Source organism: Macrobrachium nipponense, chromosome 28, assembly GCF_015104395.2.
Source record: "Macrobrachium nipponense isolate FS-2020 chromosome 28, ASM1510439v2, whole genome shotgun sequence".
Classification (NCBI taxonomy): Eukaryota; Metazoa; Arthropoda; class Malacostraca; order Decapoda; family Palaemonidae; genus Macrobrachium; species Macrobrachium nipponense.
In genome coordinates, this window is record NC_087217.1 from 57,841,607 (window position 1) to 57,868,678 (window position 27,072).

General features: G+C 36.5%; 1 protein-coding gene, 1 long non-coding RNA gene and 1 pseudogene across 2 annotated transcripts; 2 read left to right on the forward strand and 1 right to left on the reverse strand.

Moving 5' to 3' along the window:
* Positions 1 to 52: 52 nt before the first annotated feature.
* On the reverse strand, positions 53 to 26,370 carry LOC135201761 (uncharacterized). The gene is made up of 3 exons (XR_010311600.1): positions 26,233 to 26,370; positions 11,431 to 11,666; positions 53 to 2,811 (listed from the first exon to the last, which is right to left on the reverse strand). It is a non-coding gene; the product is annotated as an uncharacterized LOC135201761 (long non-coding RNA).
* LOC135201760 (acid phosphatase type 7-like) lies at positions 6,386 to 14,943 on the forward strand (annotated as a pseudogene).
* On the forward strand, positions 18,852 to 26,945 carry LOC135201759 (acid phosphatase type 7-like). The gene is made up of 11 exons (XM_064230998.1): positions 18,852 to 19,009; positions 19,835 to 19,962; positions 20,493 to 20,687; positions 21,471 to 21,603; positions 21,883 to 21,958; positions 22,107 to 22,204; positions 23,097 to 23,280; positions 24,055 to 24,191; positions 24,393 to 24,533; positions 25,022 to 25,190; positions 26,257 to 26,945. Exons 2-11 carry the CDS (start codon positions 19,854 to 19,856, stop codon positions 26,353 to 26,355), a joined length of 1,341 nt encoding a protein of 446 aa, XP_064087068.1. The 5' UTR covers positions 18,852 to 19,009; positions 19,835 to 19,853; the 3' UTR covers positions 26,356 to 26,945.
* The last annotated feature ends 127 nt before the right edge of the window (positions 26,946 to 27,072 follow it).

Genomic DNA, 27,072 nt, shown 5'->3' on the forward strand with positions numbered 1-27,072 from the left:
GAAAATTCATATTACAACAAAAAATTCATATTACAGAAAATATAATAAAATTTTAAAAGTAATTTGTATTTTTCTTAGGTATACAAACCAGAGCTTTTTATATAGGAGTATCTTCAACATGGAGATGGGAGGGCGTCAAACTTGCTCACAAGGTTGTTAACCTCTGGTTATGAGGGGTTAGTGGGGGAATACCCCTCAATCACCTACTGTTACTAAGCACCTTTTTATCTTTGGCCTTAGGGACAAAGCAGGGCAGTTGAAGTGGGAAGTGACATCTTATGCTCTGGTTTATATACAGGGAAAAATACAAATAATTTTAAAATTTGATATATGTTCTTACAGAAATATAAATCATTCCCTTTCACATGGAAGACTCGCACATATGGTAGAAAGTCATATCTAACTACTAACTGGAGTTGAATTCCACTTTGAAATGCCATGATCCTGATCACAACTGTGAGCAGGGGATGCAGTGACTCCTGTAAATTCCTACACAGTCTGGCAAAAAGATAACATAGCACTAGGAATGTGGGCCTGAGTTTGGGTATAGAGAACCACACTTAAGTAAGGAAAGGATGGGAGAACTATGAAATTGCAATATGAAATACTATAGCTCTACTATTGCCCCCTCCCTCGTTAAAGGGACGAGCTAGTGGGAGATGCATCTCGAGTATATGGCACCAAAGTGTAGTTTCAATTATCTAGAGTCAGTCTCAAACCATATTAAAGCCTAAATGCTGCACCATGAAGGAGGAAGGGAAGAAACAAGTCTAGTAACTGCAATCACGCCCCCACGGTTATAATTGAGCTAAAGTGCTAAGGCAAGAAACACTTTATTTGAAAAAAGTTGGGTGATTCCACAACCTGCTGAGCAGCCACAAGAGGTCCATGGGACGGTATCCAGGGATTTGTGGGCAAGATCCTCTGGTGGAATGGTCAGACACCTGCCATCATTACCTGGCAAACTGAGAAGTTTCTCATTACGGCAAGGGATAGCCCTAGCTAGACTTTGTGGGCTTTCACACTATTAAGAAGTGATGTTCCCCTTAAAGAAGTCGTACTTTCATTCCATTACCTCACAAAGCAAAGCAAGAAAAAAAGGGGATGTTCTTGGACATATTGTGCTCACCTGTACTAACAAAAAAGGCACTGACAGGCAAAAGCTTACGAATTGCACCAGGCATAAAAGCATCTCATCTGGGTCACCACCAATGAAGTACTATAAGTATTATATAATATGCATGACTTCAAATGCTTTGATTATTTTCTGGGAAAAGTTGTCTTTGGGTGGAGATTTTATCTTGAATTGTCATATTTTATTTGTATGTTAATGAATATTTATGCATATCAAAATTACTTTGCCTGGTCAAAATCAAGTGAATTAGTAAGACTGGGGAATTTATTTTGCTTGAACAGAATTTGACATTTGCTGATGTTGGATTTGATTGATTATATCACATGCTTGGTTTTATGTGATTTACATGATAAAGCTTCACAAGATTATTTTCAAGTATTGAATATAATTTATATCCTGTCAGATGTCTTAAAAGGTGTTAGTTAATAAGGATGAATTTTTATCAAAATCTTTGGCCCAATGACAAAAATTGACCTAGCTGACAAGTGTAATGTGTAAAAATGTGTCATTTGATATGTATAGGAAAGAAGGTTAACACCACTAAATACCTTACCAAAAGGCATGCTGGGATTTTGAGACTGTATGAGATATCCATACTTCACTGATTGTATACAGCACAGCTCTATAATCAGCCCAGTGTACAAACATTCGTGTGAAATAATGTTAGTTAATAATCAACAAATCCAGGACTTTCACGAGTAGCATCTCAACTTAACAGACTCTCTGGGTGTCTGGCTTTCTGGTAAGTAAAAAATTCTGTTAAGCAACAGAGACCCTATATTATATAGCCTTCACTGGAATATTTTCTGGATATCTTGCACCTAACAGCAATTCCAGTTTCTAAAGTACGTACATTAACTTCTACTTTACACTATTCAATTTAAGAGAGTTATCTAAAGATTACTACATCCTAAATGATAGCACAGCAAAAAATAATAACGATAATGTAGCTGATATGTACTACAGTAGTCCATTTAATTGGAATTACTACAATGTCACCCAGTTGCTAAGCCACTCTCCTAATCTGAGGTGGGAAGGAGAGAGAAAGAAAGGTTGATGTGGGACGTACATACAAATTTTTTTAGACAGCACCCTCATGTACTGACTATGTAAAAGCAACATAATACAGTGTATTGTATGAGTAAATGGAAGCCACCTACTTACAAACTATTGTGCAGAACCCCTCATTCATATGCTTTGTAAAGGTGGCCTCAAAAATATGTTAAGATTAAAAGGACCTATACTCTGGGAAATCATGATGCAAAAAGCAGATACCTAATGGTGTTATAGGAATGAAATATAAAACTTAGGCCAAGTGCTGGGACCTATGAGGCCATTTTTCAAGGGGTAACATGAGGAAAAGCTCGCAGTTTCACTATGAAACAAATATTAGAAGGTGGAAAGTATGACAGATGAGAGATAATGTGAACAGTTAAAATAAAAGGAATGGAAGGGGTTGCAGCTAGAGGCCAAAGGGACATTGCAAGGAACCTTAAGTAATACCTACAATGCACCAGTGGACTAACCCCCTACGGTACTAAGGGGGCTATGGAACATTAAAAATACAAGTACGTACCGGCTATAGTTTAAGTTAATTTTCCGCCATCTATCCGTACTGCTCATTCCCAATGTGAGTTATCACTGTCACCATCTCAAGCAGCTTTTTGTAAACATTTCTGCGGTACACAAATCACAGACAGTGAGCCTGACATCCTATCTGTTAAATGGAAACTATGAAAAATTTTACTTCTTTATTTTTAATTACAATCAAAAGAATTCAGGTGACCCCACAAAATATGAATATACTAAATGCACATGACCAAGTCAATTCTAAAAGGAATGTTGCCCTTTTACAATCAATTTCATGCTTGTTCTTTATTTATCAATACGTGCTGTCGACCCCCGCCCATTGACGGTTCCAGATTCGCAGATTTCTTTGTGGAACATATATACACATTATTCACTGAGAATTTGCCTTTTACCAGTATTTTTCACTAGCAAATATTCGCAAATTACTATATTTTCATATCTAAATGAGCCTTCTGTGAGGAAACGATTAATTTACTCGGGTAGGCTATACATTTTTTTTAAACTAGCAAAATAGGCAGTTCTATGCAATTTTAGAGGGGGGTGTGGGTTTAAGTATTTGTGGATTTCAGCTATTTACAACGAATTGTGGTACTACATATTCCTGCAAATATGGGGCGTTGACTGTCAATTTATCTGTTTTTCTAATAACTAATCTCTGTATTTCTCATTACTTTCTGTTACTCCTTTTGAATGAACACCATATTCTTTGGTAGCCTGAATTTCAAGTCAATGGCCCCTGTGGGTTTGTTCCATATAATTATACAAGGGTCATCGTCTGAATAATAATAATGTGAAAATACAGTTTGGCAAAAAAACTACGTCAGTATATTGAATATTATTTATGAATTTGTATTATTAATTAATAATAATAAGGATTAGTTATTCCAAACCTCTGAGTCTATATAAGACTCAAGAGGCCTGGAAAACTAATCATTATTATCATTACTATATTATTAATAGCTCTTTGGATATGACCCCCAGACGAAGACTAGACAGGCCAAAAATGAATCCCATATCATCAGCATGTAGTCCTGCAGTACTACCCTGCCCTAATGCCTCACCTTGAAAGAGGGAAATTCACACAGAAGGGGGGAGAATATAGACAGTATACAAACCATATAATGTGTGAGATCATTTATCAAGTGAAACGAGTTCCTCATCTGACCACAATACTTATAAATATCTTATTATCATTATATTAATACTATTATTCATAAGACAATCCTATTCATTAGGAACAAGTCCATCTCAGTGGCCACTGATATGCAGCTTAGCCTAAATAGACAGCCTAACCTGATTAACCTACAGCCTAGACTTAATAGACAACTTAATCTGAATAGACAGCCTTGACTTGAATAAACATTCTAACCTGAATAACCTAGACAGCCTACCTTGAATACACAACCTAACATATCCCTAGCTGAATGGACAGCCTAACTTGTATAAACAGCCTAGCCTAGATATAGTACGGCCTAATCTTAATAGGCTCGACAGCCCAGCTTGAATAGACAGCCTAACTTGAACAGGCAGCTTGGCCGGGATACACATCCTACTCTGAATAGACAGCCTAACTTGTGCAAATAAGTCTCACTTCTTTACATAAGGAATGCTCAATATACTGACTTCCTTTTTGAAGCAATAAAAATGTTAGGATTCAGAATGAAATTGTATTGGTATTGACAAAGTCAGCTATGGCGGCTGCTCGAGAACTGTGACTTAAGCCATTGTCCTGCTCAAACTTTAGTGTAGTCTCCTAGTGATGAGTGGGAATGGGATGCTTTTAAAAAGACTCCCTTTGCCTTTACTCTGTTTTTTCCATCACAAAATAGGAAAATTAAAATATGTCATACTGATTGATAATTATCTGATAGCACCCTAGAAAATGTAGTACAATTAACACTTAAAGATACTAGAATTCCCCTAAATTTTCCCTTTTTTAGGATTCCTCTAGGCCTAAATCTAAATACCGTCCGATTCCCCCAAGTGGATACACTGCAAGGGAGCGGGTGTGGCGGACGCTGTTGTCCGATTTCATTCGGCACTCTGAATGGATCCTGGGCACACCACTGATTTACACACACCCGTAAATTTTATATTTATTCAAGGATTTATGCTCTTCTTTGCTGCCTAAAGATCACTTGCTGTAAGCAAATGTTAACCAGAGAGCCTAAACATTTATCATTGCGTGGGTCTCTTGCCATGATACAGCATTAATTTAACTGATAATGAAACTATTACGTAGATCTAACCATTAAATGCATTTTTAAACAATCACTTTGCAAAGAACTCTTATCAAGTTTATCACAATAACTTTTTACATTTAAGAAAACAATTTAAATCGATTTGAATTACCTTAAATCGACACAAACCTAAAGCTGTACTCTGTTATAATGGTCTGCATTCTATGTTCCAATCGAGACATCGATCCTCGAACGACTTCTAACGATTGCTTCATAAATTGGCGCTTAAAAAACCATTATATATAAACGCATATATACACATGCAAATGGCAGCAAATATAGGTCAATGAATCACACAATATAAGACCAATATATCTGACCACAATAAACCCCTAACAAGTGTGTGGAATAATCGTCTCTCTAACGGCACCTGTCCGTAACTACTTGTTCGTTATTCATCTCTCTAATTTAATTGTAGTATTTCTTATCTTCTATATGGAATACGGCATTTCCACCCATAATTTCCTCATATAATATATATATATATATATATATATATATATATATATATATATATGTGTGTGTGTGTGTGTGTGTGTGTGTGTGTGTGTGTGTGTGTGTGTGGAGAGAGAGAGAGAGAGAGAGATATTATGTTGACCTCGCTTCATTGCCGTTCAAAGGAGGGAACAAAGGATGCAAAAATAAATGTTCATTATACAATTAAATTAGTTCAGTGTTGTGCCTAATCTTTTCAAGAGGTATAATTACATTAACAAAACTCCTCAAGAGAAAAAGATTGAAAATATATAAAGTTCATGGGTAGCGTAAATTTAGTAGTACCGAACATTAAGGATTCTGCATATTAAAATGAAACCTGCGAACGTTAATATCAACTTTGGCAATTACTTGCAATTAAATTAAAATGTAAATGTAATTGAAATATTCATGGCAATCTCGTCAAGTGCACTGATGATAATGTGCATTTGTGTTAATTTCCGTGTACCAACAAAATAGAAAAAAATGCAAGTATTTGGAGAAGACTCCCAAGCGGGGCTTAATTTTGCTTCGAATAAGATATGTGTGTATCCACTACAAAAACGTATATAACAACGTCTACATAGTATAGGCTATACATAAATGCAGCGTGGAACATCAAGAGCAGGAATTCGGTGTTCCGAACCTTGACGTAGAAGAAAGTAACATTTCGTTTAATAATTCAGCTTTACGATGAATAAAGGAAAGCAAGCAAAACGTCTTTGATTTCCAAGATGGCGTTTAGCATTGTGGAAGATAGCGCCGAAACACCTTCGGCAAATAAGACTAGACCTACACGTATTCTTTACCCAAGAAACTCCTATAGCAACAGCCGAGAGCTCCTCAGCTCAACTTAAATGAAGGTACGGGTCTCATGTGAAGACGTTCCCACGCACCAGGTGAAGCATTTCTCTAGATCAAAACTTTATCGGTTTTGTCTAAAATGGGAATTTACTTTTATTTTTCCTCTTGTCCCTGTAACCAAATTCAAAGCGTTCTGGAACAGTCTACGATAAAGTAGTGATCTTTCTTTCAGAGCTTTCAACAGTGCTCTCTACCAAGTAAGTTATACAATAGTATATAGTTTTGCTTCCTTGCCTATCAAGCATTATCATGAAAAAACTGACAGGTTCTAGTTTTATTTTGTCGGGTCACTTGGAATTAAATATAGAGTTTAGTCCAAATGCCACGCACTGGGACCTATCAGGTCATTCAGCGCTTGAAAGGAAATTGAAAGTAGGTGGCCTGAAAGGTGGATGATAATATAAATGGAGGGACAGTAATAGGAATGAAAGGGGTTGCACCTAGGGACCGAAGGGACGCGCCAAAGTAATTTGACGGTAAAAATCGAGAACCTGCGTTGGTTGGCTTATGATCAGATTAGTCCTATAACAGTCGGCTGTATTTACCAATACAAGTCACTTTCATGGTTTCAATTCAGTGTTTATTAAGTTTTTTTTTTTCTTTTACCTTTTATGATAGAATGGCGCCAGAAAGACAGTGCTTTTCCTTTTCAGCATATCTTTGGATGAGGGTCCTAGTCGCATGTCGTTTTTTTAACCCTAGTTACAACCACCACAGTCGTGTAACTTTCATGTGTGTAAATACACACACACACACACACTACTATATATATATATATATATATATATATATATATATATATATATATATATATATATAAAATGTGCGTACGTGTATACACTATATGTATGATACATCGTAAGTTTGTGATGCATATTTTTATAGGTGCACAGCTCAATCTTTTATCTGTGCTTTCGAGAAAACTACATTTCTGTCATTCAACTTGTGCTTTATAACACTATATCCACTTAAACTATTTCAATTTCGCCATCAAATGACTTGCTGTTGCTTTCTTCCACCTAGTATATATTATGATTCTAGGAAATTCGAAGACTTCGATAATGAAGTGGATAAGACCTTTTATTTTCGTCTTATACTGGATCGGAACTGGTGCCTCAGATGAAGGGACCCAACCGGACCAGATTCACCTTTCCTACGCAGGTAACTGGAGAGAGAGAGAGAGAGAGAGAGAGAGAGAGAGAGAGAGAGAGAGAGAGAGAGAGAGAGAGAGAATTATAAGAATTTGGGTTACAAATGATTGCTTCTACAATTTAAGATCGTAATAACAGTAAGAGAGTCAGATAATTTAGCTTGAACTTACATTCCAGTCCATATACTTGCTAGAATTACACAGTTTAATTTAACTGAGAATTTTGAACAGTCCAGGTACATGACAGTCACTTGAAAAAAAAAAATTTCGATAGCTTTGATGATTATGATATCTAGTAAACCTTGCTAAAGATTTGCGCTTTTTTTATTTCTCGAAATTGGATTGAGAACAATCAAATTCCACTGAACATGTCCACACAATCTGGTTCATAGTAGCTTCTTGGCAAATCGCAGTGAAGTACACGTCTTTTTATTTATATCTTGTTGCAGACGATGGGTGCGGCATTGTGGTGTCTTGGATGACCCAGAACGTCACTGCAGAGTCTGTTGTGGAATATGGTACTACAAGCCTCAACGCGAGGACGGAGGGAAGGAGTTTCCTGTTCGAGGACGGGGGAAATGAAACGAGACAAATGTATATGCACAACGTCCACCTCACCGACCTCCAAGAGGATACCAGATACTGTGAGTTGTGATTTCTACTGAGTAACTTCTCATCAATCGACTTTGTTTTTATGCTGAATTCTCAATAAAGGGAAATAACCAATTGACGACAAAGAATTGACGAAAAATGGAGAAATTGTTATTAATGCACCTGCGGAGTCGAATATCTAAATTGTATTTTGTTTCCGCAGTCTATCACTGTGGCAGCGATAGCGGGTGGTCTGACATCTTCACCTTCAAAACACCGAAAGCGGGTAATAAATGGCCCGTGAGGGTTGCGATGTATGGCGATATGGGTGTTGTCAATGCACAGTCCCTAACCAGGTAAGTGGAGATTATTAAAAAAAATTCCTTTACGAAAACTCAACATCTATGTATCCGTATACATGAATATAAAAAATGCATAAACTTGCGAGAACGGTTGCCATAAGGTTCCAGTCAGAATCTAGTCAATTATACTGCTGTAACTAATGCTGATGTTTAAAAGAAATATATATATATAAACTGGGTAAAATTGTCTCCTGTAAACAGACTCCAGGAGGACGTCACACATGGACTGTACGATGCAATTATCCACGTTGGAGATTTTGCTTACAACCTGGATGACGTGAGTTTATTCTCTAAACCTAGATTAGAATATTCCTTCTAGCTAGCTCAAGAATAACGATTTTAGACACAGTACTCACTCTGTCTGAGATTGCTACAGGCTATAAAATCCTCTACATTATTTCATAGATAAAAAAATTGAGTAACTATTTTCAGGTTAATAAAATAGTACTGACTATTTTCACAGGACAACGGTCGCGTTGGTGATCAGTTCATGAGACAAATAGAACCCATTGCAGGATATGTTCCGTACATGACGTGTCCGGGAAATCACGAACAGCAATAGTAAGTAATTTCATATATCTGCAGGTTTCTCAAGTTTTGTCATTTCTTTTTACACTGATGTATTGGTGTAAAATTATTCTTATAATGTCAGTATTAATAACCAAACATCCATCGCTGTTCGTGTCAATTAGGTATTAAGCTGTTTATTTTTTACGAATCCAGGTAAAGAAAAAAAAAAAAGTCACAGGTAAAAAACAGTCATAGAAAGTCACATTGATCTTTCCTAGATAGCGAGACCCAAGGGTTTTAACCAGGTAAGTATCCACCTTTTGCAGCGTATTTAGTATAAGCCCGTTGGGGATTACTGCATAAACATAAGCAAAAATAATGACCCCCAAGAAAAATTTTGATTTTATTCCAGTAACTTTTTTCCTAGCCAAAATTGTGACTTTTTTGTTAGTTTTTCTTAGCCCAAATTGTGACTTTTTTGTTAGTTTTTCTTAGCCAAAATTGTGACTTTTTTGTTAGTTTTTCTTAGCCCAAATTGTGACTTTTTTTTTTTATAGTTTTTTTCTTAGCCCAAATTGTGACTTTTTTGTTAGTTTTTTTAGCCCAAATTGTTACTTTTTTTTTTTTAGCTTTTTCTTAGCCCAAATTGTGACTATTTTTCTGCGACTTTTTCCTGACCTGAATACCGGCCGCCGTTTTTTTTTATAGATTTTGAAACTAACAAATGTATGGAAACCTTCAGCATCCCTTCCTTTCACCTTTCTTAATATATATAATATACACAACACCACACAACACCACACCACACACACACACATATATATATATATATATATTAACTGAAAACATAAATTAAAAATCCCTGTTGTCATTCCCCTACAAAGATCAGTCTAAGTCAAACAAGCATAAAAGACTTTTCAAGTCAAACAAACCTGAATGAAAACCGACTTTCTCTGGTTCCCAACAGCAACTTCAGCAATTACAAGGCTCGATTCGTCATGCCCAACTACGATGTTTCGGAGAGCATGTTCTACAGCTGGAATTTCAGTTTCGTCCACTTCATAGCCATCAACACGGAGGCCTACTATTACCTCGAATACGGCCAGCAACCTCTTGCTAATCAGTGGCAATGGCTGGTAGACGATTTGGAGGTGAGACATTTTTTTTTTTTTTTTTTTTTTTTTTTTTTTTTTTTTTTTTTTGTCAGCTAGACGCAACTGTCAAATCTAGTCAGTTGACAGATAAAATGTAGAACAGTGGTTCTCAACATTTTTTTGGCCGTGCCCCCACCCCCTCTTCAAAACCGCCTGCCTCAAAAGATGCATTCCAAATAATATGCATATAATAATAAAAATCCTTGAAACTGAAATTCCCGCCTAGGGTGGAATTCCTCCCTGGTTGAGAACCGCTGGTGGAGACTCGTGCGAATAGACTTCACTGACTCAAAGCTTGTCGCGCGCTCTTGAAAATTATGAAGCGCTAAGTGATGTTATATGAAACAAATCTGTATTACGGGTCCAAGTCTAACTGCTTAAAATTTATAATTACCAAATAAGAGTAGTTTGTCTCAGTCATACTGATTTTCATTTATTTTTATGTTCAAGGTTATCGAAGAAATTTGCCATCTTCAAATTCAAATCGATGATCGAAATCATATTAACTAAGATTTAATGGAGCTTTTGTGTGAGTCTCTTGTCAATCTGAAAAATGAAATTGATGGTATCTGTAACTGTGCCATCGAATTTTTTAAATTTAAAACTGAGGAAACTTGTAATACTTACATAAGGATTCCTAAACCGAACTGAATGTACGTTTAATTAAATTAACTGCATTTAAGAACAACAAGGCGTGATCCGACTTCCAGCTTACTCGGGGTGCGTGCTAAAACCTACAGCCAAATAGTGCCCTGTTTCACCAACAAATATTAAAATAAATATGCTATATTTTATTAGAAATAATTTTTCTGTGCTGTTTAACATGCGCATTATTTAGTTTTTTACATTTTAATTCTAATAAATTAATAATAAATATCCTATCCTAAAATTCCTGTATTATCTTTAATTCAACACAAAACACCCTTTTCAGACCTTTTTAGCCTTTTTCATAGACCTTTCCTAACCCCCAACAAGAACAATAGCAACAACAACAAAGTAGTTTGTAGGCTTACTCCCCGAGTAAGAGGAAAAATCAAAATTATTGAGGTTATTATTTCATTCATCGGCACTTTTTAGAAATAGAACAGAACAGAATCTACAGTTTTGACAGAAGGCCAAGCGCTGGGACCTATGAGGTCATTCAGGGCTGGAAAGAAAATTGACAGCGGAAAGGTTTGAAAAGTGTAATAGAGATCCTCGCAGTTGCACTATGAAACAATTGTAAGAAGAGGGTGGAAAGTAAGATGGAGGAAAGAGAATATGAAAGGGGTTGCGGCCAGGAGCCGATGGGCACGACCCCTAACGGGATCTTTTTTTTTTTTTTTTTAAATAAAACAGACAGGATTTGTGATTAACTCACTGAGATTTGCGGTTTATTCGTCCTCAATGGTTCCAGGAAGCTACCAAGCCAGGAGCAAGAGCCGAACACCCATGGATCATCTTGTACGGCCACAGACCAATGTACTGCTCCAACAGAGACACCAGTCGCGACTGCAGGCAAGTCGGGGACGTCGTCAGGGTCGGCATTGAGGGAGCGTGAGTATCCTTCGTAGGATTGGTTGATTGACAGATTCAGGTCAACTTGCGTAGCAGCGACTACGGGGGAAAATATCGGAAAAAAACATTTAGCACAGTAAAAAATCTACTGGCGTAGAAGCGACTACGGGGGAAAAAATCGGGAATAAACTTTTAGCATATATAAAAAAATCCAAGTTAAAATATTTTTTGGAACATGTAGTAAAATTTTGATAGACACTTTTCATCGGTAAAATTGCGTATAAAAATTAAGTTATTTTTTTATTCAGTAATAGCAATTAAATATACATTTACTGCTGATGTCGTAGTATTTCTGATTTACTGTTTAATTTCGATTAAAAAAAGTCTCATTAAAAGAGTGTAGTCGTATGGGAGATAGCTGTCAACATTACTATAACTTTGCTGTCTATAACTTTACTGAGGCAATTTCTAAGCTTACAGGATTCATAATAAAAACTATATTTTACATATATCCGCAGTTCTAAATATGTAGTGAAATGTATGGTTTAATATCTTGAAATTTATGCGTCAAAAATTCCTTGACATGATATTGAAATGTCTGTTTTAGTGGTTAATGAGATTGAGAAAAAAAATATTAGTAAAAAAAATATTAAGAACTGTCACTTAATTTCTGCTCAAGGTGACATCACGCAGCAATCAGGAAATAGCCATTTCTAGAATAGACACGAATCTATTGAACATTTGAACTTCCATACCCTCATGCTTGCCTTAGCAAATGAAACAAATACAGAAAGAAATTTCTCAAGGGTAACCCAATGCAAATCTAAAGAAACGTTTGACAAATATTTAATAAAACACACATATATATATTTTTCCCCTATAGTTTCGGCATTGAAGACCTCCTTTATAAATACGGCGTTGACTTGGCTGTGTGGGGCCACCAGCATTCTTACGAGAGGATGTTCCCCATGTACAATTATACGGTTCTGAATGGATCGGCAGAAGAACCGTACGTTAACCCGAGGTAAGATTGCGTCATAGAACAAAGGAGAAATAACTTTTGTTGTTGTTTGTTTATAAAAGACTGAAATATAATGAAGATTAAATGTCGCTCCTATGAACACTGTTACTAGAGATCATTAGAAGGTTTGCGATTCCTCAAAGCTAACATTGTTTGTAGCACTGCAATGTTTTTTTTTTTTTATCTCCAGACAAAAAAGAAATAACATAATAGATCGGACCTTTGATACGTACCATGCGGTAAGCGAAGCGTGTGTGTGTGTGTGTGTGTGAGAGAGAGAGAGAGAGAGAGAGAGAGAGAGAGAGAGAGAGAGAGAGAGAGAGAGAGAGAGAGGCTAGACTTATACCGATGAGCCTATTGTGCAGCTAAATATGTGGAGGTTTTCTGAGCGAGAGCCCCTACTAGGGAAGATTGCATACACACTATATATATATATATATATATATATATATAGATATATATATATATATATATATATCATATATAAATATATATATATATATATATATATATATATATTATATATATTGTGTGTGTGTATGATAGATATATAATATAATTATATATAATATATATATATATTATATAATATTTATATATATAGATATATATAGCTATATATTATATATCGAATAAAAGGAGCCCATAAAAAACACCACCAAAATGTAGAGAGAAAAAGTACTATATTTCAGAGACTGCTGTCTCTCTCTTCAGGTATATGAATGAGAAAAGTTTACAGAAAAGGTGGTATTTATACCAAGAGATCCGTCCACAAGTAAGCCAATTTAGGTCACCGCGCTGATAATCTTCCTTTAATCTTCTTAAGCGTTGGTTGAATGATTAAAGGAAGATTACCAGCGGGGGTAACCTAAATTGGCTTACTTGTGGACGGATCTCTTGGTATAAATCCACCTTTTCTGTAAACTTTTCTCATTCATATACCTGAAGAGAGAGACAGCAGTCTCTGAAATATAGTACTTTTCTCTCTACATTTTGGTGTTTTTATGGGCTCCTTTTATTAGATGGAATTCTGTTGTTACAGAACATTTTTACCAGTCATATATATATATATATATAATATATATATATATATATATATATATATATATATATATATATTTATATATATCTAATAAAATCCTATGCAATTATACATCAGGGGCCCAGTGCACTTCACGACAGGATCGGTCAGGGTGTCAAGAGGAGCTCGCACCTTTTTCTGAGGAGCAGCCCGAGTGGTCAGCCTTCCGAGCGCTCGATTATGGCTACACACGCCTTACTGTGTTCAATGAAACTCACCTCTACTGGGAGCAAGTCTCCGATGATCAGGTAACTATGAGAGCATACACAAACTTCAACTGTCTATTTGGCATTATTTAGATATAATTCCCACTAATATTTGGCATCTTCTTTATACGTTACACTTCTAAAACTAGCCCAGTTAATAATTTTTTCTTATGATAACTTAGTATTAGTGAAACGATTTGATTAGGCCTAGATGCCACTTAGTTTCCATATATTGGACTTCTCTGTAGTCTAGTCTTATGTATGCCTAACAAGCAACCCCCCCCCCCACAAGCCTCCCCCGTCTCCCTCTGTCGAGCATATTTGTCATCACTTCAGGAGTTAATTAGTTACGAAAAATGTCTAGTCTTATGTACGCCAAACAAGCCTCTCTCTCTCTCTCTCTCTCTCTCTCTCTCTCTCTCTCTCTCTCTATATATATATATATATATATTATATATATATATATATATATATATATATATATATATATATATATATATATATAAGAAGCGTATCTGCCACCATTTCAGGAGTTCATTCTTGTTACGAAAAATTTCTTGACGTATAATGATTCATACCTTTTTTCTTATTTTTCTACAGAATGGTGAAATCATCGATTCGATTTGGCTGGTGAGGGACACGCACGGCCCGTTTCTTCGTAGTCACCTTAGCAATATGACATAACCTTTGTTTTATTGGTATTTTGGTATTTGTCTCATGTGAATGATTTCTCACGGATGTTAGGACCATTTCATTCCGTGATCAATTAATAATACGAATGACAAACAACAAAACTTAGATGTAATTACTTTGTAAGTACCATGCTTTTTTTAATAAATCCAAAATAAATTACGCTGAAACTGTGAAGATACAACAAATAAGTTTTAATTTGCCGATGTGAAGTAATCCAATGTATAATCCACTGAATTCATGACGAAAGACATCTCATAAATATTGTAAAAAGTGCTTCACACTGGCATGTTTCAACACAATAGTTTACAATTGTCACTTGATAAATATTCAAAATATTATACACTGATGTTTGACGCTAATAAAAGAACTACAGCCTATTTCATTTCACTCATCGATGACCTTGTTACGTGCCACGCCAGCCTGATGAAACCCAAATGATCATATATACATGCAACTTGAAAAGCAGTCTTAGTTCCTCATTCGCATTGTGTGAAGTTCTGTTGATACAGATAAAGTTTCAAATTTTTCATTTTAACTCTGTATACAAACAATGAATGCCTTTTTTTCCACCAACCCGGTTCGAACTGCTGGGGAACGGAGGAACTCTGTACTTGATTTTGCAGTAGGATTTCCTGAGGATTTAAATGGAAATCATACCCTAAATTAATGGAAAATTGAGAAGTTAAGACAGAGAGAGAGAGAGATAAGAGGAGGAGGAGACGAGAGAGAGAAGAGAGAGAGAGAGAGAGAGAGAGAGAGAGAGAGATTATATCACCACTCATTAGCGGTCCAGCATTCGCGGATTTTTGTTTTTCGTAGACAATAATTAATTATATTTTGAGGTTATATTCGTGACCAAATACTTTTTTTATGATCCAAAAATGATTTACTAATTTTCAAATAATAATACTAATAATCTAATAATAATAATATAATAATAATAATAATAATAATAATAATAGTAGGGAAAAACTCTCAATCACGAGAGTATATACAATGTTCTAAAGGGTCCACAATAATACAAAGTGTAAAAAGTCTTCAAAATTATACACGGACTTTTACACTTTGTATTATTGTGAACCCTTTAGAACAATAATAATAATAATCAAACTGTACCTGTAATAATAGACTAAATAATAACTTAGAGAGAACGAGAGACTTATGTGGAAAGAAACAGGTGTTTACGCTTTGGATCGTAATAAAACTGTTTTTCTCCCCTCCATAGGTTCTGCTTGCTACAGCTCTTAAACCAGTTTCTCATATCAACATATATATATATATATATATATATATATATATATATATATATAGTATATATATATATATTACTGAACGCTAGCAATAAAGAAACTGGAAAAAAGTTACATTTATTTGTGGTGGTTGGTAATAAAGTCACAAAGGAAAATTGCACAATATTTCTTGGGGGTCATTACAGGTGGAAACATACCAGGTTAAAGAAAAAAAAACCTCAACGAGGATTCATACTGGGTAGAAGAAAAAGATCCCCAATGGGCTTGTACTAAACACGCCGTAAAGGTAAATACATACCGGGTTAAAAAAAATTCCCCAACGGGCTTTTACTAAACATGTCGTAAAGTTGGATAAATACCGGGTAAAAAAAAGGATCCCCAACAAGCTTGTATTAAACATGCTGTAAAGGTGGATACATACCATGGAAAAAATAACTAATGGGCTTGTACTAAACAAGCAGCAAAGATGGATACATACCGGATAAGAAAAATAATCGCAACAGACTTACTAAACGCTGCTAAGGTGGATACGGATAGATACCGGATAAGAAAAAATCCCAACGGTCTTGTATTAAACACACAGTAAAGGTGGATACATACCGGGTAAAAAAATCCCCAATGGCCACGTACTAAACATCTAAACATGCAGTATAGGTGGATACATACTGGGTAAACAAAATCCCAACAGGCTTGTACTAAACACACCGCAAAGGTGGAACATACCAAGTAAGAAGAAGAAGAAGAAAAAACAACAACAACAACAACGGACATGTACTAAACACACCATAAAGGTGGAGTAGAACACACAGTGGGTTAAAAAATAAATCCCCACCAGACTTGTACCAAACACGCTGCAAAGGTGGATACATACTGGCTTGATGTAAACCCATGATAGTCAATATAGGCAAAAGATTAATGTGACTTTTTTTTCTTGTGATTTACCTGGATTTGTTCTTCAGTGTAACTTTGTGAGGAGACCCATCCAACCATCGCTATATCACCCTGTGAGCTTCCCACCATGAGTGGGAACATGTTCGTCATGCTTACACAAACAAATAGGCTCAATGGAAACACCACTGAGACTGGAAGGAACACAGAAACTGAGAAATTCCTGATACACAATAAGAATGAAAGCGTAAACACGACTAAAAATAACCTGTTGATACACGATTAAAGCTTCCCTCCACACGCAGTCCCTTAAGAGAAAAACAGTAAGGCTTACTAACAAAAGGTGAGAAAGAACGCAATACTCACACAAGAAGCCTCATAGTTAACTGTCAGTCAGTGAAATCATCCATCGTCATGTTAGATACAGTGGTTGAAGCAGCTGAGAGAGAGTTTAAACAAAAATTTTACAACATAACCCATATATCACTGTTGAAGCCAATATCCAAATTATGGACCTAACTTTTGAAAGTGGCTCATTATACCCCAAAACTCGCTTTTGTTATTCTAATTCGTGGTTTAAATCTAACAATAATACTTGTACCCCTCCACGCATTTTACCATTTTCAAATCAGATTTAAGGTGCAAGCAAGCAACCAATATCAACATTTCATCCAGTTTCAAGTATATGAGTACTCAAATTAAAATAATGACTCCTGAGACGTGGATAGAAGTCATATGACACTATACTCTCTCTCTCTCTCCGTACACTTTTGGCGCTAAATGTGGTTGTAACCAGCTGGGAGTTGTTCGTTTAGCGTTATCAGTGAGAGGAATGATAATGAAACGGTCATTTTTAATTCCAACAAGGCCAGGCAGTACCTGTCGTCTCGATAAAAGGAACTAAGGTTAAAGTTCACCACTGTCTGCTCCGAAAACATACGGTGGAAATAAGAAATCAGCTACAGCTTTAATCGTGGGAATATCTGAATGGCGATTCACATCGATTTGTCTCATAGGGAAGAATAATAATTGAACGTCATTCCACCTTACGACTGCATGAATTAACTAACTGAATTGCTTTCCAAATAAATTTAATAATTATAAACTTTAATTGCAACCGAATGGCTTCACTGGTTGTAGTATACCCTTATTGTGATTTCTTTAAGATGTGCTCCTAAAAATAAAGTAAACTTTGTCCCTTTCTGTGTTGCTTTAATAAATCGATGTTAACCCTTTTTTTGTTGTGCTTCGTTAATTTGTAATGTTCATCTTTTTGTAAATATTATATAGGTACTGTGTTTTCAAATAAAAGAAAAACTGATATAGCAACTCTATGACAATAGAAAAAAATCATCTTGCCATCTCGATGTAAAAAGGAAAAACTGTTAAGCATTTTCGTTGAAACAACAAACAAACAAATTAATTTTTTTCAGTAATAAAAACATTCCCTACATCACAGAAAAAAAGGCAGAAATGAAACTACAATCCCCCTGTAACCAATTAAAAAAACAATAATTATCGTGCCACTCATTAACTAGACAAAATATCGTACCACCTCGTAAACAGAGTGGCGCGTCATTTTTTTTTTTTTTTTTTTTTTTCCGAGACTATCTTCGATCTAAGCACGCGGCCAGTCACGTGAGTCCTGAAAATGTAGAATAAAAAGATCTAGACTCTACATATCGAAGAGTTATATAATTCGTGCGTTTTATTCACTGGGCTCCTGAGTTAACACGTGCCAGGTCACGTAGACAGCTATATAAATACATAAATAATTAGATAGGTAGACAAAGTCTGCTTGTTAGGGGAAAATAAACCTTCAACAACAGTGAAAGTATACTAAGTTTAAAGAACTACAAAATAAATAATTTCAGATGCTATATATATATATCTATATATATATATATATATATATATCTATATCTATATATATATATATATATATAGATATAGTATATATATATATAGCATGTGTGTAAATGAACAAGATTGTCATGTGTTCATATTTTACAATGAATAAACCGCTATGCCGATTTCTTTTTTATCAGTCTGCTTCTTCAGGCCTCTACTTTGGATACGAGGTCGTATACGGGGAGTTCACGTGAACATGAAGAACCCACGTTCTCAAGAGGAGCGCGAACTTTTAACTATTAGATACGTGAAATAACACACGAACCATCCGCTTATCTAGAAGTCTTGGGAATTTCTTATAAAAGACAAGTGTCTTGGTGGGTGCTTGCTCATTCTGAGAAGCATCTCCAAATCACTTGATCCACGGAGGCTGCGCAAATCAATAGGCTGAGGTGAGCTGTGGTTTAGGCTTTGTCCGTCCGTCCGCACTACTGTCCGTTCTCAGTTCTTAAAAACTACTGAGGTTAGAGGGCTACAAATTGGCAAGTTGAGCATCCACCCTCCAATCATTACACATACCAAATTGCAGCCCTCTAACCTCACTAGATTTGATTTTATCTAAGGTTAAATTTGGCCATAATCGTGCTTCTGGTAACGCTATAGGACAGGCCACGATACGGGCCGTGGCTGTAAGCTTCATGGGCCAGGGCTCTTACAGCATTATACACTGTACATTAAACTCGAATATGCAGAAGAAACTTTTTATATACTTGTTTTATTTGTATCTGTCGATCTTCGTATCCTTAGTTTTCGGGAAGGATTCCTGCATATTAGAGGTTCTTAAGATTGTTTAATTTATCATGAAGTTATTATTGCCCCAACGTTCGTTCTGCAGATCCATATACTGTACAGATGCGTCGAGAATTATATATCTATATAATAAATGATTTGTATATTCGCGCATCATTAATTACAAAACTATATATATTTCTACTCTAATAGATACTATGTAAGTATCTGCATAACGAACCAATAATAGGGCACTAACATGCGTATGATGTTTACCTTAACGTTCTAAGGAGCCCTAACTTAGTTCATATACTGGTGACATTGAAAAAAAAAACTTACATTACTCGTTACGAAAACGATCGTAATTTCCCTAACCTAACAGAGAATTCTTCAGAGCCGAATAAACATTTTAATACAATGATCACTGAAACGACTTTATTTTAAAATTTCGTTCTCGCTAACTAAAGTTCTTTTTTTCTTCCGTCAAGGCCAACGTCTACAGAAAACATGGGGAAACCGAACCTATCGTGGCTGACGATGTTCAGCACCCTGGCATTTGGAGTTGTCAGCGCCATGAACGACTATCAGCCACAGCAAGTGCACCTGTCAATAGGCGGTAAGATCATTGTCTTCACCTGCAGCAGAGTTACTAGTTTTGGTAGTCCATAAATTATAGACACTTCATGCTTGAATGCTTTTCGGTGATGGCTTTCGTTACCTCTAAAGAGGAATTTTATCTCCCTTACATTATACAGACTCTGTTCTAATAGTAGATTCACATTAACCGTGCATCTGACGTCTAGGCAAGTCCATTGCGACGCTCTTGATTGGCTGTTGATAAGCCAATCACAGGGTTGGAAATTCCCTGTCTCTCGAGAGAGTTCACATAGGCAGGATGTATGTTCCACCTCGCCTGAAGGATACTATTGAAAGACGTATATCTCTCAGGAGAGGTGGAGCCTGTGTATGTGAACTCTCTCTCGAGACAGTTTCCAACCCTGTGACTGGCTTATCAACAGCCAATCAGGAGTGTCGTAAGGGACGGGCCTAGACATCAGATGCTCGATTGATGTGAATCTACTATAATTCGTTATCCCTATTATTACATAGATCCTATTAAACTAACGTAATTCCTTCACCGTGCAGAAAACAATGTAGACATCATGGTCACGTGGGTGACACCGTCACTCTTGAATAGCTCCGTGGTGGAATATGGCACCACTAACCTGGCACTCACTGCCACCGGAAACGCCACGCTCTTCACCGACGGAGGATCCTTAAAGAGGCAGATGTGGATACATAGGGTCAGGCTGACCAAGCTGACGCCTGACACGCGATACTGTGAGTCCAGTTGATTTCACTGATAAGAAATAGATAAGATGGAATATAGAATTTAGGCCACATCCAAGCGTTGGGATCTGAGAGGTCATTCAGAGCTGAAAGAGAAATTGAGACTATAAAGGTTTTAAAGGTGTAACAGGAGGAATCTTCGCAGTTGCACTGTGCAACAATTGTTAGGTGAGAGTGGAAAGTAAGATGGAAGATGGAGAGCACGAGCGAAGGTACAGTACAGGGAATGAAAGGGGAATCAGCTGGGGTCTGAAGGGAAGCTGCAAAAATCGGGGGTTTCTTAACGGGAAATATCCTGTTACACGTAATTAAGGCTATAAACGACTTGAGAGTCTATAGTACAACTGAAATATAGCTGAATTTGGCATGGAAGTTTCAGTAGTTGATACGAACGTCTTAAAATAACACATAAGTTTACACTGTCTGATATGCAGTAATATTCATTTTCCTTCGATTCCTTGGTAATGACGACTTTTAAGAGGAAATCTAAGGAAATTGTCTGGGTTTCTCATCTGTTATCAGGTCCATCTTTTTTTTGAGTACAATTATTATTACTGCCAGATTTTATCTAGAATCTTACGTACGGGGTCTCTCTTAGACCAATTACATATACATAATTTTTTTTTAATATTTACCTCTTAATCCCTTTTGGGTATGATTAAGTTTTGTTGCTGATATAATGCAAACTACGAACGTATTTTGCAGTTAACACTTACGTCCATATATTCAAACCTAAAAGAAACATTTCAAATATTAATGCACCATAATCTCCAGTCTATCACTGCGGGAGCGACCTTGGCTGGTCAGAGGTGTTCACCTTCAAAACCTGGCCGGCAGGAAACGACTGGGTGGTGAGAACGGCCATGTACGGCGATCTAGGTGTCGTCAACGGGAAGTCTTTGGCAAGGTTAGGACAAAACCTCTAGAAAATGCAGCTTTCTGTCATGAAATAACTAATATAAACTTTAGCTAATCTACTTCTCAATTCGTAAGTATTATGATATTTATACTATTAACGTAGTAACTCCTGAGAAAATGTTAGTCTTAGTACTAAGGCTAATGTTCAATCTTCCTGACACATGCAATATCATTAAGAATATTTTTTTACAAAGTACGAGAAGTGCATCACTTGAACTTGTACGTTCTATGGACGCCTCAAATCTATTTCTTTGCTCTTCTTTTCCAGACTTCAGGAAGATATAACTAAGGGCATGTATGATGTTATCATCCACGTAGGAGACTTTGCGTACAACTTCGATACGGTAAGTTCCATTTCGGTCGATTTTACCTTATGCAAGAGCCTCCCTCTTATTGTAGCTCTTTGCAGATGTGTTTGCATAGTCACATATTTGTATGTGGAATAGCAAAAGATCGCTTTTCAGATTAATTTAACCCCGTATTCTCACGCAGGACGACGCTCAAGTAGGAGACGAATTCATGAGGAACATCCAACCGATTGCCGGTTACGTTCCGTACATGACTTGCCCAGGGAACCACGAAGAAGCCTAGTAAGTATCACTGTTTTTTGTTCCGGAAACTAAAGACCTCGCATCTTTTCACAATATGATAGGACACAAAAGTACAAGTTATTCAACTAACAACAAATAACGTATAATGACATATGAAGCGGAGCCAACATGATAGGCACAGTGAGGGCATTCTCAAATGAACATGGTACAGGCAATACTCCCCATTTTTTGCGTAACTGAAGCTTCTTGAGAAAATGAGATCCTATTTTAAGTTTTTTTATATTATTCTGAGGACACCTTTCGTCCTGAGCATTGCATAGACGCAATTCTATACAATGCATATATAAATTTTGATGGGAGTAAGATTCTAGTTGATACATCCAATAAAAATGTAAAAATCTACAACCTTTAACGTTATTTATTTAGCTTGAAATGCATGCATTATGGGGTGACATTTTGCAGAAGTTATTTCTCTAGAAATGAAAAGAAACAAGGCGTGATCCGACCTCCAGTTAACACGGGCAGTGCGCCAAATTCTACGGTCAAATAGATCGTTGTTTCACCGAAAATTAAAATATATATACCCAATATTTTATTAGAAATAATTGTTCTGTACTGTTTAACATGCACACTATTTTTGACATTTTCATCTATAAATAAATCATGACTATCGTATCCTAAAATTCCTGTATCTTTAACTCAATGCGAAACACCTTTTCTGACCCTATTAGGCATTTTTTCCATAGTGCTTTCCTATCCCACCAAGAACAATAACAGCAACAAAGTAGTTTGTCAGCTTACTCCCCGAGTAAGCGAAAAAAAAAAAAAAGTAAATTCCCCAACTTTTTCCACTGTCTCAAAGCGTCAGGCTACATCGTCGATGAATGAAAACCACCAGCTACATTAACCAGACACCATCTCTATTCCACAGTAATTTCAGTAACTACAAGGCCAGATTCACAATGCCAAACTACAACGTTTCGGAGAGCATGTTCTACAGCTGGAACGCCGGACCGGTCCACTTCATTGCGGTAAACACGGAAGCCTACTACTTCTTCCAGTACGGGATTGAGCCCCTGTATTACATGTGGGAATGGCTGTTCAACGATTTAACGGTGAGTATTCTCGTTCATGACCGTCGCTATATGACCTAGCTGTGACCGAGCTGTACATAACAGAGACTGCTTTGAGTGCGAGTGGAATTTCTCCTCTGAAATTTGTAAATGCCTATTTGCTTGATTTGTAAGAACTGTCTCAAAGAATCATCTCCATAGCTGCCTGCAAAATTTTCCCACTTTTGGGGGACTAGTGAACGGTCTTCTTCAAAGACGGATCTATTTGGAACAAGAAAATACTTTGTTATCCTGGGAAGGCGAGGGTGAAAGGGAAATGTCGGTAATAACATATAAATAAATAAATAAATAAATAAATAGTATTATCTTTATAATGAAGGGGCCGTCTTTTTATTCTTATCCGTCCCTATACTGCCCATGTCCTCCGATGATAAATGTCTACAAATCACACACACACACACACACACACACACACACACATATATATACATATATATATTAATACATTATATATATATATATATCATATAAATATAATATATACTATATATATATCTATATATATATAGAGAGAGAGAGAGAGAGAGAGAGAGAGAGAGCGGAGAGAGAGAGAGAGAGAGAGAGAGAGAGAGAGAGAGCATCCTCCAAGTATAATACATATCGTTTCACGATACAATGAGCAGTTCGAGTAACATGACCTTAACATGCAAACAAATTACTCTGGTTATACTGTCAACACACTTCGCAGACCGACAAAAACCCAACTCTTAACGCTCTGACGCCTAAACTATCTATTTCTGGTAAAATTCCTTCCAGGAAGCCAACAAACCAGAGAACAGGAAAGAGCATCCCTGGATCATCCTCTACGGTCACCGTCCTATGTACTGCTCCACCAGGGATGAAGACGACTGCACATCACTTTCTTGCCGCACCAGAGTTGGTATTGACGATAAGTGAGTCTTGTGTCTCAGCTAGAACCCGAACGCAGCTTTATGTTTCTCTCACGTGCTTTACACAAAGTTCTTTGTTTTACTCTTGTACAATTTAATAGCAACATATGGAAATACATTTCTTGCTTAAACATGGGACTTGTGCCTATTTGGAGGTTTGAAATAAATAATATCGAAACAAAACGTTATTTCCTACTCTTCTAGTTTTGCCATGGAAAAACTACTGAATGATTTTGGCGTCGACTTAGTAGTCTGGGCTCATGAACACACATATGAAAGGCTGTTTCCCATCTACAACGTTCAAGTATTGAATGGATCTGAGGAAGCTCCTTATACCAACCCAAAGTAAGTCTTAATTAAAAATGTTTTACGAAGAGAGGCTGTTAAAAAGTCTGACCTTCAACTGCTCGAATTACTTGAATATTTAATTTTAGTTGGATAACAATGATAATAGTAATAAATTCTCTTAAATACGCTTTTGGTCATTTTATTATTAACTGTTTTATGATTTAATTATACTGTCTGAACATTCTCATACCTACTGGTGCCACTATGTTTCTCCGCCTTTGAGCTACGAAAATTTTAAACCCTTTGGCTACGAAGCGAACAAATAGTATTGTCCCAAAGACTTCTCTCCCACCTGTTAATGACCACCTTCCACTCTGCCAGCAACTGGTTCTAGTCTCTTACTCAAGCTTAAAGGCAGAAACATAATTACACCCAGTTTCCCTAGTCTTGTAACCAAAGAAGTAATATTTCGTCTTATAAAGAAATTATGATATCAAATCACAATCATTGAAAAACACGAGACTGATTTTCATTTACCTTCATAGGGGCCCAGTCCACTTCATTTCCGGATCAGCCGGTTGCCAAGAGGACACGGATCCCTTCGTCAAAGATCCACCTGAATGGTCAGCCTTCAGGTCCTCTGATTATGGATACGCAAGACTGACTGTCTTCAACTTCACTCACTTGTACTGGGAACAGGTGTCTGATGACAAAGTGAGTAAGGTTCTTCTCTTGATATTTTAAGTTTTGGTTCTTGGGTCACTTTAACCATGGTTCCAGAGATAAATAACTGGCCTTACGTTGGTTGGCTGGTTATAGGTCGAAGTAATGTCTTTACAACGGAGCCTCTTAATCGTATGAGTTATTTTTTCTAAGCTCTTTAATTCTTTTTTTTCCACATCTTATTTAAGGTCCAATGGTCTCGTTAGCAAATAGGCCTAAGCCTCACTTAGGCTATCTGAATGAATAAACGGCTCCAGTAAGAATACGTCGAGCATGCAATGTAAATTTTTGCTAAAAATCATAACCGCCAACAGTGTATATTTCATCTACAAAACACAACCATGAAACTACCTGTAAAGCTTCATCTTTTAATTTCCACAAAAAATTCACTATTTTCGAACAAGGCTTGGGCGAGGGCAACGTTAATTTTTCTGACGCACGTACTTCATAAACTAAGGCGAATGAGATCTCAACTCAAATAAGGCTGATCGCCAATGTTCACTTTTTCAATTCCTGCTTATTTTGTCTTGCGAGAGAACCTATAGATAGGTAGTCTCTGTAAACGAAAAATTTGCACTAAGGTAGGTATACCAATAGCTAACTGTTGTTGCTGATTTTGTACAACGGCTGGCAGAAACATTCACTTTAATCAATAAGTTTGGTTCTTAACATACTGGTTTACTTTTGCCTATGTAATACTACTAATATAAAAGGTAATTTTTCTGGAGGAAGTTACCCTTTTGCTAAACCCACCTAAGCGGTAGCCCACCCTCAGGTAGGAGGCTACGCTCAGCCAAGGTAAATAGCTAGTCTCCTCCTTAAATATTGGGTTAGGCTCGTCTAAGTTAGAACATATTTTGGTAAGCTTCTAGGAACACATAACTCTTTTGCAGACTATGAAAAATAAAAGCTTTATAGGCTAATAGGTATTACACACTTTGGCCACACGCAGATGTAGGATGTAAACAAAGTCGATCCTCATACCGTTACGACCAACTTGAGTTTTGCCAATAGATAATATAGTTGTAATTACCTGTCGACATTTTCTCCTTAACAGGACGGAGCTGTAGTCGATTATGCTTGGCTGATAAAGGATTCGCACGCTCCCTACAGCGAGCTCTATCCAGAACTTTATCCAGAGTACCACGTTCACTAGGGGTGTGGAGACCGAAACTCTGAAGGAAGAAATCCGTTCCAATGTTTATTTTCGAAAAAATTATCCGTTTACTGTTCACGTAATTTTGTTTCGCGTTTTGTTGTATCAAGTTATTAGCTAGTGTACTGTGGTGTATCAGTTGAACGTATTTTTTTATGTATGACTTTAATTAGTCCTAGATATATAAGTTAAATTACCATTTATTTGTTCGTAACTTGATGTCCATAGGAAAGTTGTCTCGAATACCGTTTTCAAACTTCATTTTCCCTGGGGAAAATACTACAGTACATTACATGTTGTTTTCTTGCTACTATAATATGTACTTGGATGCTATGTTCAATTGGAGTATGAGTTTTTTATTAGTTTCAGCTAGGCTGTCCTGTAAACTATGATCCCATTCAGTTTGATCACTGGGTGCTCAGTCGATTTTCATTAGACTGTACGTTACACAAGTTAACTCGTCAAGCGTGGACTGTCAGTGACATTTAAACTTCATTTTGCATCTGTCCGAATATTATTAAACTATAATTAATAAGAATGGTATTGGATTCGTGTATTTATGTTTTATGAATAAACTTGTTTCAATCGCAGATGAGTTTAAAACATGTCCTTCAAGCGTTGGTATTGGGCCAATGATCAGTGCGAAAAATATTTTTGCATAATTAAGATTGGGCTACGATATTTAATTTAGGTGTTTCTTGCTCAAGTATGTTATTT

Excerpts from the sequence above, each read along its gene's own strand:
- LOC135201759 (XM_064230998.1), top strand. The coding sequence starts at position 19,854 with ATGGGGAAACCGAACCTATCGTGGCTGACGATGTTCAGCACCCTGGCA. Across the intron at positions 24,192-24,392 it reads AGAGTTGGTATTGACGATAA|TTTTGCCATGGAAAAACTAC; the intron begins GTGAGTCTTGTG and ends CTACTCTTCTAG. Across the intron at positions 25,191-26,256 it reads AACAGGTGTCTGATGACAAA|GACGGAGCTGTAGTCGATTA; the intron begins GTGAGTAAGGTT and ends TCTCCTTAACAG.